The sequence below is a fragment of the Ambystoma mexicanum genome, chromosome 11 (assembly GCF_040938575.1).
Source record: "Ambystoma mexicanum isolate Mex_15411 chromosome 11, UKY_AmexF1_1, whole genome shotgun sequence".
In the NCBI taxonomy this organism is placed as follows: domain Eukaryota; kingdom Metazoa; phylum Chordata; class Amphibia; order Caudata; family Ambystomatidae; genus Ambystoma; species Ambystoma mexicanum.
In genome coordinates, this window is record NC_090934.1 from 1,024,292,859 (window position 1) to 1,024,309,770 (window position 16,912).

Below are 16,912 nucleotides of genomic sequence, written 5' to 3' on the forward strand. Positions count from 1 at the left end.
TGGTTGAATTCTCTTCGATCATTGGCACACTCCCACTCAACACCTTTTAGCTAAAAAACTGCTAAGGCACGTACCTGAGGGTGTTGCTCGGGTCGCAGGGGCACACCTTGTTGCATTTCAGGCCGTAGAATCCAGCAGCACATATCCTCTCCTGGCACAGAATGCCCTTGAACCCGGGGTCACAAAGACAAGCACCGTTGATGTGGTAGCACTTGGCTCCATTCTGGCAGTCACACTTTTCAAGGCACTGGAAGCCGTAAGTCCCGATTGGGCACTCCTCTTGGCACCTGCGCAGTAGGGGGTGGAAGAGAGATGAACATTCGGGTCACAATCTGCTCAGCCCAGATTTACAGCCATGCCACATGCGGCCTAGGATCTAAATGCACAAGACAGAATCCACACGAATCACCACATTACTGCACGTGTGACGCATTGTTTTAAAGATTTGTTTATACAGTGTACAAGGCACAGAACACTGATGTATCTTTCTAATTTCATGAGCAATATTACCTGTGACTAGAGTTCTGCCATCACAATGCTTGGTGCCCACAGCTGTGAGAGGTAGCACAGATTGTTGAAGACCTCTTCCAAGAGCAACGTCACCTGCCACTCAAGCATGTATGGTAGTCGAGGGCAATTTCCGGCTCCTTTCATGTGAAAGGTCTCTAAATGTTTGCCACCATTAGCTGACAAGGAAGCCCTGGTGTGCAAAATATGTCCCCATCAGGCAACCAGGCCTGTGGGAAATGTCACACATTGTGGGGAATAGTTCTTGCTTTTAAATCCTGGGATTAGTGTTAGAATGGGCATAGGACTGGCATGGAGAAAATGACATGCGATTATACAAATAAAAAATGACAGAGCAGTCTGGCCTTCCCTCGGCCCTTTCTCGTAGACAGTGTCCGATGTGTCAGGCAGGCTTTCTCCACCCACTGGAGAGTTTACCAGTGCCCATAAATAATCACTGGGGTATTTAATGTGTAGGTAGGAAAACTAAAGCATTCAGCAGGGAAGTAAACATGCGCAGAGGGATGTAGAGTAGTGTACCCAAGATTAAACACTTTGATTAAGAAGGTAAACCAAGATTCGGATCCATCTGTTTTGGCTTCAAAGTCTGTCATTGGTAACTTCACTACATCTCCTCGATTTCATTTCCTTGCATTTATTTTTTTTATTTAAAGTAGCACTTCAGACTGATGTCCACTCCATTCATTTCAATTCATTCCCATGTTTATCAGATAAGAAATCAGGTCCAGATCATGAAGTATAGATGGCTGAAATTACCCCGTTTTATAGAAGAAGGGAAACCAGGATTAAAATCTGAGGCCATGTTTCACAAAATCACAAGTATCATTCGAGAGACACACAACTCTCAACCCCTCAGTGATTTCATAAGGAGGAACATACAATGATTTTGGGCAGGCGTATGATTTTTAAACAATGCTAATTGGATATCTGAGTTTGCAGTATGTTAATTAGCAGTGAGTGATAATGTGAACTGACACCCAAATATAAAAACTACAAAAAGTTAAATGCATGCTGAGTTAGCATATTGGCTATATTAAGTGGGTTGCAAAGCAGTCCAAAATGGTTGCATTCAGCAAGATAGGTATAGCTAATGCTATTCCTAAATGATGCATATGATTATAATCCAGACCTTCTGGTTCTAATGTCTATTACGTGGCTGCCACTGGACCATGCTTACTCATTATGTGGCCCTCCAGATGTTTTGGACTTCATCTCCCATCAGCCCTAAACAGCATAGTCAATGATGAAAGATCAGGAGAGATGAAGTCTAAAACATCCGTGGGGCCACATAATGAGTAACCATGCACTAGAGACCATCCATCTCTATACCAGCCCTTATGGTGAACTATTGTGCTTAATACTGTCCAGTACTGTTCAGTGTTAAATGACTCCAATCAAGCAGTCCCACTAAGTCAGTGCCTTGTCTGGGATTGCTCAAGGGAAGCCCTTATTTATATATTTTTATTTCCAGTTCGTGTACTCTGGATGACAACCCTTATATAACACCCCTCTCTTAGAATCCCCCTGACCCCACTGAGCCAAAAAGTAAGTTTGTTTTGCAAATTTAAAAGGTTTATTTGAGAATTAAACTATATATATATATATATATATATATATATATATATATATATATATATATATATATCGCACTTTTATAATAAATTAATAATTGATATCACACTTAGACATATGACAGTGAGTGATCAACAATGGATGATGTGATACTAGCACACTGGGTAATTACGTAGGAGTAGTATAGAGGATAAGGTAGCTCAGAATGCTTTATATGGTACAAGGAAATGCAAGGTGGAAAAGAAGCAACACAGGAATACACTTGATATGATTTCAGCAAAACATAATATAATCACTTTTCCCCTTTTGGCAATTCACCCCCCTCTATGCAATGTAAGGAGGTGGAAGTGACACCCACAGTCTTCAGGAATGCAATCACAGTACAATCCCAATTCAGTTCCCCCCCTAGCAAGCTTAGATCAACAGGGATGATTTTAAACACAGGCAAAGTACTTTAAAGGTGGTATGCAAAGAAGGGAAAAATATGCTAAAATGATTTTTATTCCCTCTAGAGGTTCAGGGTGAGTGATAGTTACTTTAAATTAGTTCAGGATCACTTCAGCAGTGCTCTATGAATGATTTTCAGGTTGAAAACGAATTTCAGCAAAGGAAAGCAAGGACAAATATTTTTACATGTGGCTGAAATAAAGCAAAATGTCGAATCGCGGCAATTTAGTCACGTGTGTCGAGCGCAATTACGGAGGAAGTATAGCAAGTCGTTTTAGAGCTTGTTGGAAAGCTTAGAATCTCAGCTTCAAAATAAAATAAAAGTTAAATCTCGCTTTAACCACAAACGGTTCAAGAGATACGGACGATTTTGTGGAGGTAGATTTTCAGAAATGAAATTTTAAAGTTTCAGAATGACAGATGACAGTTTTGCAGCTTTGAATCAAAAGACGGGACACGATTTCTGTGATGCAGTTCTCAATAGGTTAAAATAGTTTGAATTAGATTATTTTAAACTAAGAGATTGGTTTTTTACAGTTCTGGCTGGGTACTCACACTATATTTTGCAAGGAATGGGCCTTGTCACAGATCTGGTCAGGTTGACTGCAGTTCTCTCGCCACAGATGGTTTTTAGTACCGGTTCTCTGGTTTCAGCGGTCTGGGTCAGCTCTGCTGGTCTGGCACTCAGCGCTTCACACAGGTCTGGTCTCTGGTTCCGGGTACAGCTCTGCTTTCTGGGTGTTTCTGGCACAGGGTTCTAGGCCAGAATCAAACAGCACAGCCCGGCTGTTTTACTCTGATGTGCCCCTTGGAAATCTGGGGTAAATCAGTTTGCAAAAGATTTTGAGGCCTGCTGACAAATTCTGAAGTCTGAATTCAAAGTTCTGGTCTCTGTCTGGATTTGAAGTCTAAGTGCTGGATCTGGTGTCTTCTGGCAAAACGCTCTGCAAGAAATCAGCTTGAAGTGGGAAGTGAATGTCCCTACCTGTCCTGCACAGTCTCCTTTTATGTGTTTAGAAAGTGGGAGGGTCGGCTCATCTTCTATGCCCAACCCTCTCAACTTATCAGTGGCCAGTTCCTCCTCTCTCCCTTGATTGGGGGAACTGGGCTGTGAGTCAGAGTGATGAGGTAGGTTTATGGTCAGAGGATGCTCCCCTTGTCAAATTGCACACAAATCTATTTCTGATCCAAATACATATTTATCTATGTGCCATTTTTCTAATATTATATGTCCAGTTAACATATTTTCTGTAGCACCAAACCATCCGATCCCTGTCTTTGTAAGATGTTGTGTCCACTTATGACAGAATTCTCCCCTTTTCATCCAGGTAACGACCTCTAAACCTTTCCCGATTTTACACAAATGTGCACCAGGGATATGGGTTCCAGATGATAAAGTGTCAGATTTTTAACATGCATACATTTGGAGTAACAACCTTTTTTCCGCTACTATCCCCAAGAACATACCCCAGTGTCCTAACACCTCTTAAAATGTGCACAGAAAAATCACAAGAATGATGATGTTATTTATATAATTTTTACAAGTCCGCACTATGAATTATCCATCTTTTTAAAATTATGCTCTGGCCCCAAAGGGGTGTGGTTTTCCAAAGCACATGGTGGAATTTCTGGTTTATCCACTTCCCCCAGCTCAGCTTGCTCACATGCAGTGCCCCTCCCCGTTTCCTTCCAAGAGGAAGCCATTTACGACCCCCTAATTTAACATTTTCCTGGGCCAAGGACAGTGCTTTGTTTAGTTTCCTGCAGTCCCCAGGTGCTCCTCCCTTGATTCAATCAGGGAGGTGTCATCTCCTTTTGGTGGGGGCAGCAGAATGCAGCCAGGCCTGGGAAGAGTGGCTGAGCAAGTTTCACTCATGTCGGGGGGTAGTTGCCGGTCAGAATTCACTCTCTTCAAGCCAGGCTTCAGCTAAATGTCACTTTAGTTCCCAGTTTTCTACATTCAAACCAAACTTGCAATTTTTACACATGCAGCTAGAACGCTGATTCTAAGTTCAAAACTATGGCATTTAACAGTTGCAAACTATGTGCCACTCAACAGTAGGTCACTCGTTTATTTTAAACATTTAGATTTTAGTGTCTTTCAGTCCAATTTCACTTCAGCTGCTGACATCCACAGCTCAGCCCGTTTTGTTATAAACATTGTTTTGGACTCTTTCTCTTTCCAGATTTTGTATGCCCACAAGTCTACCTTCTGCCAAATGTCTGCTGGTGTTCATTGAGATTTTTGAATATCTTGCAATGTTTAAAATAGTCATTTTTAGCTTGCATTTCAGAGAAACAAAGGTGATTTCAAAGCGCTTTTTTTTTTTAGCCACCGGTACTGCTGTTTTTCCTTTGGCACACATTTCACTCATGGCACTCCTGGCCTATCACGCTCGTACTGGTGGGTGGCAGGTCAGGCGACCATTTTGGTGTGCGCAAAACTGTGCGGTTCTCCTGGTTCTGGGATAGAATGATGGGCGGCAACAGCTCATCCCCACATCCACCCAGTCTATTGATTTAGTTTTGTTCTGGGATAGAATGATGGGCGGCGACAGCTCATCCCCACATCTACCCAGTCTAATAATTCAACATGGGTCAAAACCCTTGACATCAGTGATCTGCCAAAGGTCCAATAGTTTTGATCAAATGGGGAAGCCTGGAATAGGCTCCTAACCTCTATCTTCTAACCTCTATCTTCTGGTTCTAAAGTTGGTAACTTGTCTGCCAGTCTATACGTGCCCCCTTTCTTCTCCAATCTTTTCGATTTAAGATGACACATTATGCCTCGGTTCAGCTCATTTCTAAGCGCTCTCACATTCAGCATATAAGGAGATGAAAGTATAGGGAAATAACAAGATGCATCAAAATCACAGGTTTTGGTGCATTGGGAAGCCAGGATCCCAATGTATATGCTATGGTGGAAGGAATGCAATTTGGACACTAAGCAAAGTCTGTTTAGCAACCGATCCACGAGACTTCGCTTTCCCTGCTCCCTCTCCCCCTCACTGACCCTATTATTTCCCCTCTGCTGTGCTTGGTGGAGCAGATTGGAGCATAGTGTGATCTTGGCATTGGCATGTGGCTACAAGATGGTACTTATTCTGGCCAAATTTGGGACAGGGTGGATCTTGGTACTCTGTCTGCAGGGGGTGGATTGTAGGTGCATTGTGTAGTAGAGCGGGTGTGCCAGTGGAGGTGCGGTTAGAGACTGGTACTATGACTGTGTGGGAACTGGAGGTAGATTGAGAATTAAGAACCTCCCGGGGGGTAAAGGGGAGAGTGTGGGGATGCATCTGTGGGAGAGTTGGGAGAATACAGTGAGAGGATGCGCATGTGGGGCTTTCATACCTCAAATACTGTAACAAACTTGTCCTGTGTAGCAGAATGTCAATATTAGACGTTTTACAAGTTTTAAGATAAGAGGTTTGTGTGGTCGTGTAGCTAGGTATCAGGCCTCACAAACCTGCGACCTGGGCTCTTGACTTCGAGTCGGTGCAGGGATGTATTCTCTTTTTTTAATTCCTTGAAAAACACAAAAATTATGTTCTTTTTTAACTCTGAAAACACACAGGTGGAGGGCGCCCACCCTCTGAAAAATGTTGGTGGACACTGTTCACCTGCATGTTCTCTCGAATGGTGCCCTCAGAAAGAGGGCAGGGCCTGGGGTTGTTTAGTGCACTGTGGGCAGGAATGAAATGTAGGGGCTGCGTTACATCCTCCCAAGAAGCATCAGAGAGCGATGAGGGTAACTATCGGTCTATATAACTAACAGAGGCGTGTACAGTTTTCCTTAATGGTTACTCCAGATCTCCAAACGGTTCCAAGATGACTCTGCGTATTCGGAAGAGAGACGCTCCTCTCAAGGGTATTAGGAAATTACAAGGTTACGGAAAGTTTGCACCGGTTCGCCTTTGCATTGAAATCAGCCCTGGAGTTGTCGCAGACGACTGTTTCTCTATTCCTCTGCCACACGAAACTTTCTAGTTCTTCAATAGTTACACCAGCTTGAATCAGTTGGTGCAAAGGCAGCACTGAAGTACCAGCCTTTCTCTGAAGCATTGGCTACTGTCCTGCTTGAAGATACAGGGCACGATTTACAGACTTTTACAAAGCCTTTTCAATGGGATTATCCCATTGAAGAACGGTATTGTAAATCTGTCCCATGGTGTTTTGAAGAGCAGAGTAGCTACTACTCTCGCTGTCTCTTTTAGAAACCCTTTCCCTAGGGTGCATGCGCACTGGAAAACGTTCCATGGGGGCTCCATCAGACGCTTCCCCAGAGTACAGAGGAATGTGTACACTCTCCAGCCTCACTAACCCGGAGCACACATATGGTCCATAAAAGAATTATTTTAGCAAAGTCTGAGCTTCACTAGAAAATACTATTCTAAATTGGAAACAGAGGAACTGAATTCCCTGGGTGATGCATGTTCGATGATTCAGTTGCCATAGTGACCTGTGTTCTGCGGGCATCCCATCACAGCACAGATAGCTGAGGTGTAGATGTTCTAGTAAGATCGTTAGAGGGCACTTGTTTTTTAGGTCGTTAACAGTAGGGGCTGCTTGGGTTTTCAGTTAGGGCAGTTACAGGTTTATTATATGTATTCAGGAGAAAGAACTTAATTTGGGTATGAAAGGAAAAAACTTTCTGGAGGTTGTGAAGATTGTAAACAAAGACAACCTTCACAAAGTAGGACAAGTTCAGGACTCAAGCTGTAGAATGGCTGAGGTAGCAGCTTGGCAGAGGAGTTAGGATGCCTGTTTTTGCCCTCCACTGGGCTCGAGAAACTTTTCAGAAGGCCTCTCCAAATAATTTAGGAGAGGGCATCAGGTGAATTAGGCTCTGGGGACAGGGACATCCGTGTCCGGGGACAGGGACATCCGTGTCTCTGTCAATTGAGCCTAATTCAGTGAGTAACGTACAAAACAGAACATTAACAAAGCTCAGTTGTCTTCCTGTCATTCAGCTTGCAAACCAGAATTAGTTGTGCCAGAAGATTTTTTGTTTTTATTTTGCTCTCTGTATGCCCACAGTTTCTAGCTTTGGGTATTTCTGGGACTGGTGTGGCAGAACAGCTCCCGTAGTGGCCCCATGAGTGGTCCTCACAGCCTGAAACGCTCACAAATCTTTAAGTCGGATTTGCTATGGATGCCGAGGGGCTTCCAAAATGGAGTAAATGAGTCTAGTGTAGCGTCTACGGCCCTGCAATGACACAATGAGGAACTAGAGAGTAAGCTTAGCAACCTGCAGGCCAGGCAAGCTCCCCGAACAAGCAAGCGATAAATCCTTTCTGGGGACACCAAGGTCAACTATGAACTGCAGGAAGGAATCACACAGGGGTGCTGAACAAGGATTGGGAAAATCGAGTAATTATGGACCTTGAATTATTTACCACCACATTCGACAATACCGTTTGTCACACGTGAAAGGTTCACGGGGCTAGGAAAATCGAAAAAGATCTCTGCCGCAGTGGGGTTTTCACTTCTCTTTCTGTGCCTGAGGCATTCCCGACTCCCAAAGCCAAGGCGGCATTCATCCTGTCTACCCTGTCTGGGGATACAGCTGCTTGGTGCATCCCCTTGGTTTGCCAGGATAGGCTGTGCCTTTATGTGGAGGTAGCATAGGTTTTACCTTTGAGTTTATGGGGACTGCTGGGGATGAGCCTCCTCCGCTGTGGCAGCACAGAATCGACCTGACAAGAACAAGCCATTTCAGTTATTTGCATGGATGAGAAGAGAGATGGGGGGAATTGACCTCTGATTTTAAAACACTGAAGCCACCTCTGTCACAAGTCTCTCCCCTTCTCACCTGTTTCTCTTTACTTGCAACCTTTTAGGAAGTGACTTCCTTCTTTCGTACGGTCCGGGATTTATACAGGCCCGTGTGCGGGTCTTCGGATTCCAGCGTAAGATTTACAGTGTCCTACGCTGAGTAGTGTTCAAACATCCAGGACCGAGAACCAGGAAGGGAACAGTGTCCTGACTCAGAGGTACGGAACACGTCGTAGGACCGAGTACAGAAAGGATCCAGGAAATGAAGCGCGGAAAGTAGGTAGGGCAAGGAAAGGGAACAAATGGGAAATATTTTCAGGAAGATGGGAACAAGGACTTGAAAGGGAGCACAGAGCGGACTCCGGCAACACATGTCTGACTACTCCAAGCAGTAGCGTTGAGACGCGCAGAGCCGTGGGGCGTGGCTGTTTAGTAGGAAGTTAAACGTAACGCGCAAGGGCTGGTAAGCAGCGTTTCGAAATTGACGGCCATGTTGGAGTTCAGACCTCGATGCATCAAGGACCACGATGTCCAGAATGGACGTAATCAGCGGTTCATGACAGTATGCCTCTTCGGAAGCCCTGCACCTCTGGGTTTGCCTGGGTGGATATGATGATATCTTTGTATCAATCGGGGGGCATTCATGTTTGAGACGGGTTCCCAGGTGCGCTCACTGGGAAGATATGCTTTCCATTCGACCAAATACTGGAGTTGACCTCTTCTGTACCTGGAGTCGCATATCCTGGAGACTTTGGATTCAAGTTGGTTATTGACAATTACTGGAGTAGATCTTGGAGCAATTTGAGTGGATTGAACAAATGGTTTTAACAGAGAAGTGTGGAAGCCTGTATGAATCCTTTTCCATGACTCTGGAAGTTGGAGTCGAAAGGCCACTGGATTAATAATTTCCTTTATGGAGAAAGGTCCGTAATACCTGGGAGCCAATTGATTTGGTCGTAGATGTCAAGGAAGGAGTTTTGGAGACAGCCAAACCTTATCTCCCACTGCATAAGAAGGACTAGGCCTACTTTTAGTGTCTGCATATTGTTTGACATCTTTTTGGGCCTTTTCCAGGTGTTCCTTGGCTTCCTTGTATACATTGATCAGTGTTTCAATCCAGGAATCGACGGCAGGAACTGGTGTAGGATGTGGAAGAACGGATGGTAGAACTGAAGGGTGAAATCCTTGACTGCAAAAGAATGGACTGGTCTTGATAGCTGAATGATCCGAATTGTTGTAAGCAAATTCGGCTACAGGAATCAAGAGTGACCAATCATCCTGGACTTTGATGGCGAAGCAGCGAAGGTACTGTTCCAAGGTCTGGTTGACTCGTTCAGTTGCTCCATTGGTCTGTGGATGATATCCCGACATAGTTGTTTCCAAAACTGGGATATGTACTGGGGCCCTCTGTCAGAAATTATTTTGGAAGGTAGTCCATGAAGCCTGAATACATGTTCCAGAAAAATCCCAGCCAATTCATGTGAGGATGGTAACTTGTACAAAGGTGTAAAATGAGCCATATGTGTAAACAAATCAATGGTAACCATTATGGTTGTGTATCCTCTGGATGGGGGTAATTCCATGATAAAATCTGTGGCGATGATTTCCCAAGGTCTTGTTAGTATTGCTGGTTGGTGTAAGAGACCTGCTGGTCTTTGTTATCATATTTATTCTGATTGCACACTGCAGCAGGATTGGACATAAGTTCTTACGTCGTCTTTCATCCTTGGCCACCAGAACTGTCTTTGTATAAGACGGAGGGTGTTGGTGATTCCACTGTGTCCTGAATGGAGGGTATCATGGCATTGATTTGTGATCTTTTGTCTCAGCTCTTGTGTGGGAATAGCCAGCCGTGTTTCCTTGAATAGATGCCCGTCCTTCATCTTGAGATTCCTTAGATTGCCTCTTTTAAACTCCTTCCAAAGTTCGGAAGACAGTATCTTGGCTTGAATATCCTCCAGGAGAGTAATGGATCGAGCAACAAACACTGTGTTAGGAACCAACTTGGGAAAGGTCTGGTCCTCAAGGGGTTCATAATCAGGACGTCTGGACAAGGCATCAGCTATGAGGTTATGTGCTCCAGGAAAGTGGTGGATTTGAAATTTATATTGGGCCAAAAAGAAGGCCCAGTGGGCCTGGCGGCTGTTTCTGCACTCCAGGGATTGTGAGACTTGTAAGTTCCGATGGTCCGTACAGACTTGTACTGGGTGTTGGCACCCAGAAGGAGATGAAGCCAGTCAGTGAAGGCTTGTCGGATGGCTAGCAACTCCTTCTCCAGGACGGAATAATGAGTTTCACTGGGAGTCAAAGTACGGGAGAAATAGGCAATGGGATGTTCCATCTTGTCATCAAGTTCTTGTTTCAAAACTGCTCCGATGGCGTAGTCGGATGCATCAGTCTCAATTAGGAAGGGTCTGTCTATATCAGGTTGAGCTAGGATGGGGGCTCGAGTGAACTGCGATTTCAATCATTGAAATGCCGACTCCTGAGCTGAGGACCACTGAAACGGAGTGTCTTTCTTTAAAAGTGTGACAATGGGGTGTACAATGTCAGAAAACGCGGGTATGAATTTCCTGTAAAAGTTAGCAAGCCCCAGGAAGGATTGAATGTGTTTCACAGTGATAGGAAAAGGCCAAGATAGGATGGAATCAACCTTGGAAGAATCCATTCCGATACCTTTGGGGCTAAGAACAAATCCAAGGTAGTGAACGGTAGATACATGGAAAAGACATTTTTCAGGTTTGGCCAGGAGCTTATGTTCACGTAAACACTGTAAAACTGCCTTAACATGTTCTTCGTGTTTCAGAGCTTCCTTTGAGTAAATCAGTATGTCGTCTAGGTATACAATGACGAAAAGGAACAACATATTAGAAAAATCCCGATCCATGAAAAGTTGGAATACAGCGGGGGCATTAGCAAGTCCAAAGGGCATAACCAGATACTCAAAGTGGCCAAAGGGAGTTCTGAAGACTGTTTTCCACTCATTGCCTTCTTTTATACAAATGAGATGGTAGGCACCCCTGAGATCGAGTTTAGTGAAGATGACTGCACCCCTCACTGCCTCCAGGATGTCCGAAATAAGAGGTAATGGGTAACATTCCTTGAGGGTGCACTGATTGAGGCCACGGTAATCCAAACATGGTCTAAGCTCCTTGGAATCTTTCTTAGGAACGAAGAAGAGAGAAGCTCCCGCTGGGGACTTGGAAGGTCGAATAGTTCCATTTGTTAAGTTGGTGTCCAAATATTCTCAGAGGGCCCTCTTTTCTGGCTCAGATAGAATGAACATTCTTCCAAAGGGAATCACCGCTGAAGGCTCAGTATCAATGGCACAATCCTCAGGTCTGTGAGGTGGAGAGATTGAACAATGGCTGTTGAAAACACGTCTGAGTATGTTTGGGAAGCTTGGGGAATCTGGATGATGTTGGAGACAGTTACTGAGGATTGCTGAGGTTCCTGGAGGTTTTCTGAGGGGCTTGGCAAGCTGGTAAGAGATAAACAATGGGACATAGAATGTTCTGAACGAAGAAACAAGGAGCCTGCTGCCCAATTGATGTATGGATTGTGCTCCTGTAGCCAAAGCATGCCTAAAACCATGGGATAGTGGGCAGATCTTAGGATGTCAAATCTAATCATCTCTTGATGGTTGTTTATCGAAAGTAGAATCTCCTTGGTTTGAAGAGGTATGGGTCCAGAAGACAAGGGTCTGCCATCAATGGCTTCAACAGGTTGCATTATCTCTTTGGTTTCCCGGAGAATGTGATGGCTGACGGCCCAATCATGATCTATGAAAATGCCCATGGCCCCGCAATCAACTAAGGCCAGGATGGGGTAGGATTCTTTTTTGGAAGATGACAGAAATGTCTGTAGAATCACAAGCTTGTTCTGTCCTGGGGAGTGCAAGGAAGGAATTAATGAGGAGCAGACATCCTTCTCCCGAAACTGTTCTCCACTTAGGATCGGGAGCTGGTGTTTCCGGATTGCCGAGGCGGCGCTATAGGACACTCTCTTGCAAGGTGTTTACCAGAGGCACAATACAAACACAGTCCTGTATTAATCCGATGGATCCTTTCTTGGGGGGAAATTGGTCCTCGGAAAGCGCTAGTTGCATGGGTTCTGGATCTGAGGCTTGTGATGCAGCGGCTTCTTTTTTGTAAGGGTGGTCTGTGGCTGCCTTTGGGGATGTTGGCTTAGACTTCCTTTTCTCTGCCTTTCTTTCCTGGATCCGGAAATCGATCTGTAGGGAGAGGTCCATGAGAGCTTGGAAGGAGCTCTTCCAACAAATTCATCCTTTATCTTGTCATTCAGACCTCTTCGAAAGAGGGTGAAGCTGGCTTCTTGGGACCAATCGGCCACTCCCACTAGTTGTTTAAAGTGAGTCACATACGTGAGCATATCCTGGGACCCTTGTTGGAATTCAAGCAGTCTTTCTTGTGCACTGTAAATGAGTTATGGACGATCAAACATGGCCTTAAGGGCTTCCACAAACCCATCGTAATCATCCAGGAGTGCATCACCCGTATTGACTAAGGGGGTTGCCTAGGTTAAGGCATTGCCCATGAGATGTGATATCATAAATCCGCCCTTTGCTCTTGGGGTGGAAAAGTAGTACGGTTTGAAGGTAAAATGTACCAAGCAAGAATCAAGGAAGGCATGGAGGGTTTTTGATGAGCCATCATATTTGTCCACTACTCCTCCCAACAAGACACTTTCTTTGGCTGCCGAGTCACGAGATAAAACTAACTGCTTTAATGTCGCGTTCTCAGCCTTGAGGTTCTGGACTTCAGTGGTTAATTACTTCATACCTCGCATGAGGTCTTGAACTGCGGCTTCTATATCTGCCTTTGTATCAGGTTTGAGGTGTCTCAATCTGTCACAAGTCTCTCCCCTTCTCACCTGTTTCTCTTTATTTGCGACCTTCTTGGAAGTGACTTCCTTCTTTCGTACGGTCCGGGATTTATACAGGCCCGTGTGCAGGTCTTTGGATTCCAGCGTGAGGTTTACAATGTCCTACGCTGGGTAGCGTTCAAACATCCAGGACCGGGAACAAGGAAGGGAACAGTGTCCCGACTCGGAGGTATGGAAAACATCGTAGGACCAAGTACAGAAAGGAACCAGGAAATAGAGCGCAGAAAGTAGGTAGGGCAAGGAAAGGGAACAAACGGGAAATATAATCAGGAAGATGGGAACAAGGACTCGAAAGGGAGCACCGAGCAGACTCCGGCAACACACGTCTGACTACTCCAAGCAGTAGCGTTGAGACGCGCAGAGCCGCGGGGGCGTGGCTGTTTAGTAGGAAGTTGAACGTAACGCGCAAGGGCTGGAAAGCAGTGTTTCGAAATTGACGGCCATGTTGGAAGGATCACGGAGTTCAGACCTCGATGCATCATCGACCACAAAGTCCAGAATGGACGTAATCGGTGGTTCATGACAACCTCAGATATACAATAGAAAGCTGTGAACAAGTACAGCGGCCATTACTGTCGTAGTCACTCCTCATGGGGTTAATGTAGTAGAGGGTTCCGTGATGCACCACGTTACTGCTGTGTGAGCCAATAAAGATGTCTGGGGGGTGTGGACGAGGTACGTCAAGAACCACGTTCTATCAGTTCACGCACAGCAGAGAAATAAGAAAGCTGCAATATATTCTGGCTCTGTGTCTTTCTCTAAGGTCCACTTTTGCTCGCATAAATGGACCCACACACGATAATGGCGACGAAGGTGGGATTCATTTGTCAGTTTATCTACCCCCTACTTTGAAGAAAGAAAATAATAATCTCATTGCTGCACACACGTACTTGTGAAAGGAGGAACACACACAGTGCCCATCATTTGAGGCGTCCTGGTGCAGAATAGCACAAAAGATGTTGGACAAAGAAACTACAGCTGCTTTTCACTGCCCAATGCTCTCCACTATGTCTGAACCTCGGGCAGTTGCACCAAGTTGGGGGAGTTGGTTGAGGCGATTTGAGAACTATCTGCAGTCCTATAAGGACAACTTCTCTTTGCAAGAAGATTGCTGAGAAACCTGGTTGGTGATGATATCAAGGACCTTATCCCTATGTTGCCTCCGGATCAGGTAGATTCTTACAAGGGTCTAGCAGTGAGTCCAGTCTGCCCTGCTTACCTGCATAACGCTGTTTTCCTGGTGAATCGTGCTGTGGTCCTTGGATTACACTGTGTCTTTAAGTGCAAGAACTTCCTACAAAAGTAATGCATGGCGCGTAGCACTGGCGCGTAAAGTCTGGCAGTGAGTCCAGTCTGCCCTGCTTACCTACATAACGCTGTGTTTTCCTGGCAAATCGTGCTGTAGTCCTTGGATTGCACTGTGCCTTTAACGGCAAGAACATCCTAGTCCGACAATGAGTTCAGTCTGTCCCAGTCAGCCCGAGCAGCCGTGTGGCCGTGAAGTAGGTACCGTCAGCTGGGAGCAAAGGCTTGCGATATCTCAAAACTCCCTTTTGTGTCTGAGCGGCCTCCGCCACCGTGCAGAAGAGCTGAGGCAATGTCTGACGTGACAGGACCATTAACACGGCAGCAACTGCTGCAGCGTCGCCTGGTCGACGGCCCTCGCGAAACTCGAGCAGGCGAGGTGAGTTATGTGAGGGTGGTTGAGACTGAGTTGGCTGGCAGTGACTGTGACCATGTGGCTATTCTGGCCCCACTCAAATCCCCTTATCAATTCCATCATCCACTCCAAGCTCCCTTATTACACCTGCCTACTCCAAATCGCATGCACCCAGCACTGCGCACATCAAACTGCTTGAGAGCCGTAATGCAGTGCAGTCTGCTTTACCCAGCCAGAAATATGATATGACATATTACTGATGCAGAATTACTGGAAGCCGGGTTGGCTAATGATGGCATAATTGAACAGGGTAACTTGCTTGCTGACACTTATGTTCCATCGAAAGAAAACACCACGTTGTCAACAGGCAAAGCCCTAGTGCTCGAAGAAGAGTCAGACATTGTCGTTGGGCTGTAAATAATGCAGTACATGCCCCAGTACATACGTCTGACCCGCAAAGGGACCTTGATGGCAATTACGGTACCGCAATTTGCGGTACCGTAATTGCCGCCTTCCCCATTCCCATTGAGCCCTATGGGGCAAAAATGGGAATGGGGAAGGGCCATGGAGAAAGGGGGAATTACAGCCCCGTCAACCTTGGAATGGGGTGGTAATTCCCCCTTTCTCCATGGCGGACTCCGGCATGGACCATGGTGCTAATAGCACCATGGTTTAGCGCCGGTGTCCTAATGAGGGCCTTAGTAAAAGACAGAACTGTGTCACTGAACAATGTAAGTAGGCCCGACGTATACTCACCAAGAAGCACAATGCTGATGGCGAGCGACGGTACCGTCATTGTAGCCTAGCCTGGAAACAAACAAACATCACCCCACATATCCAAGAGTGAGCAAGATGTAGAGCAATCGATGATTCCCACAAAATCAAAATCTTATCAAGACCTGGCTGCGATAGAGGCCTGCTTAGCTGAGCGTCTTAAAATGGACTTTCAAAACCTAAGAGAGAGGCTAAATGATAGCTGCAAAATGCCAACATCCTGTGAGGAACCCGTACCCAACTGCAGTGCACCCATGTTTACATCAGGCACGAGTAGTGCAGATTTGATAGTGATCAACGGAAGCCGGCCAAATGAACAAAGGCTACACAAGTAAATGAGGAGTACCCCTGTAAAGGAAATAAGCCACAGTCAGCCTTAAATGGCAGAGAAGCCTTGCATCAATTAAATTGTGACAGCGATCCCCTAAGCCGCGTAAATGGTGCGAAGCAGAAGAGAGTACATACTCCATGCCTAGAATCTGCCCGTCTATTGAATGTGCATCGCCCAGCAGAATCAGACGAAAAAGCATTAAACAACAAAAGTCAGCTCTCTGTTGCAGCGGGGTTGCAGATTCATAATAATGTGATGGCAGCCAGAACAATTTCGATGGCTCCATTTGTCAAACTACATGAGTCTCTGAATGACACTTTAAAAGATCATGGAACACTCCTTGCCATGATAAATTCAAAACTCAGTTTCCTGGAAACATTCATGGAACAAATTCAAAGGAGGTTAGATGGAGAAGCCGAAACATCTGCAAAATGGTGTTGAAAGAGAAAGTATATAGTGCCTCCTATTGTAATAAATATATTAATATTGTCCTACGCCAAGCTGCTCGAAAGTCGCTTGCGAAAGAAATCGGTGTTGCAAGGTCCTGACCTTAAATCCATGTACGCCGCCATTTTAGGTCAAATTGCCATTTAAGGATTCATTGTGTAAAAGTCACCCTGTGAGCTAAAATGGTGGAAGATGTCATTCCCGAATACAACATGGCTGTCTTGACCTCTGTACATAGCTTATGTGTAGTTTGCCTGCAGGCCACTCGTTGAGGTCGTGAACTGAGACCTTGTCCTTCATTGACCTATGTGTAGAAGAATTACTTGTGCAATGAAACTAATCCACGAGCATATGTTGAGACAATGTATTCAATACTGACCGAAGAACATCTGTTTAACTACATTGTATTTAATGTTCAAGAAGGCCTGCATGGAAAACCTTAGAATACACAGTTATTGCATAGGCTTGTTGAT

General features: G+C 45.3%; 1 protein-coding gene across 9 annotated transcripts in view; it reads right to left on the minus strand.

Annotated features, from left to right (window-relative positions):
* The window catches only part of MEGF11 (multiple EGF like domains 11), a 2,301,522-nt gene that overhangs the window by 751,055 nt on the left and 1,533,555 nt on the right, over positions 1-16,912 (minus strand). For all 9 annotated transcript variants that reach the window (XM_069624261.1, XM_069624259.1, XM_069624260.1 and 6 more), the window contains one exon: positions 75-287. In XM_069624261.1, the coding sequence (XP_069480362.1) occupies positions 75-287 (213 nt within the window). The remainder of the gene's footprint in view (positions 1-74; positions 288-16,912) is intronic.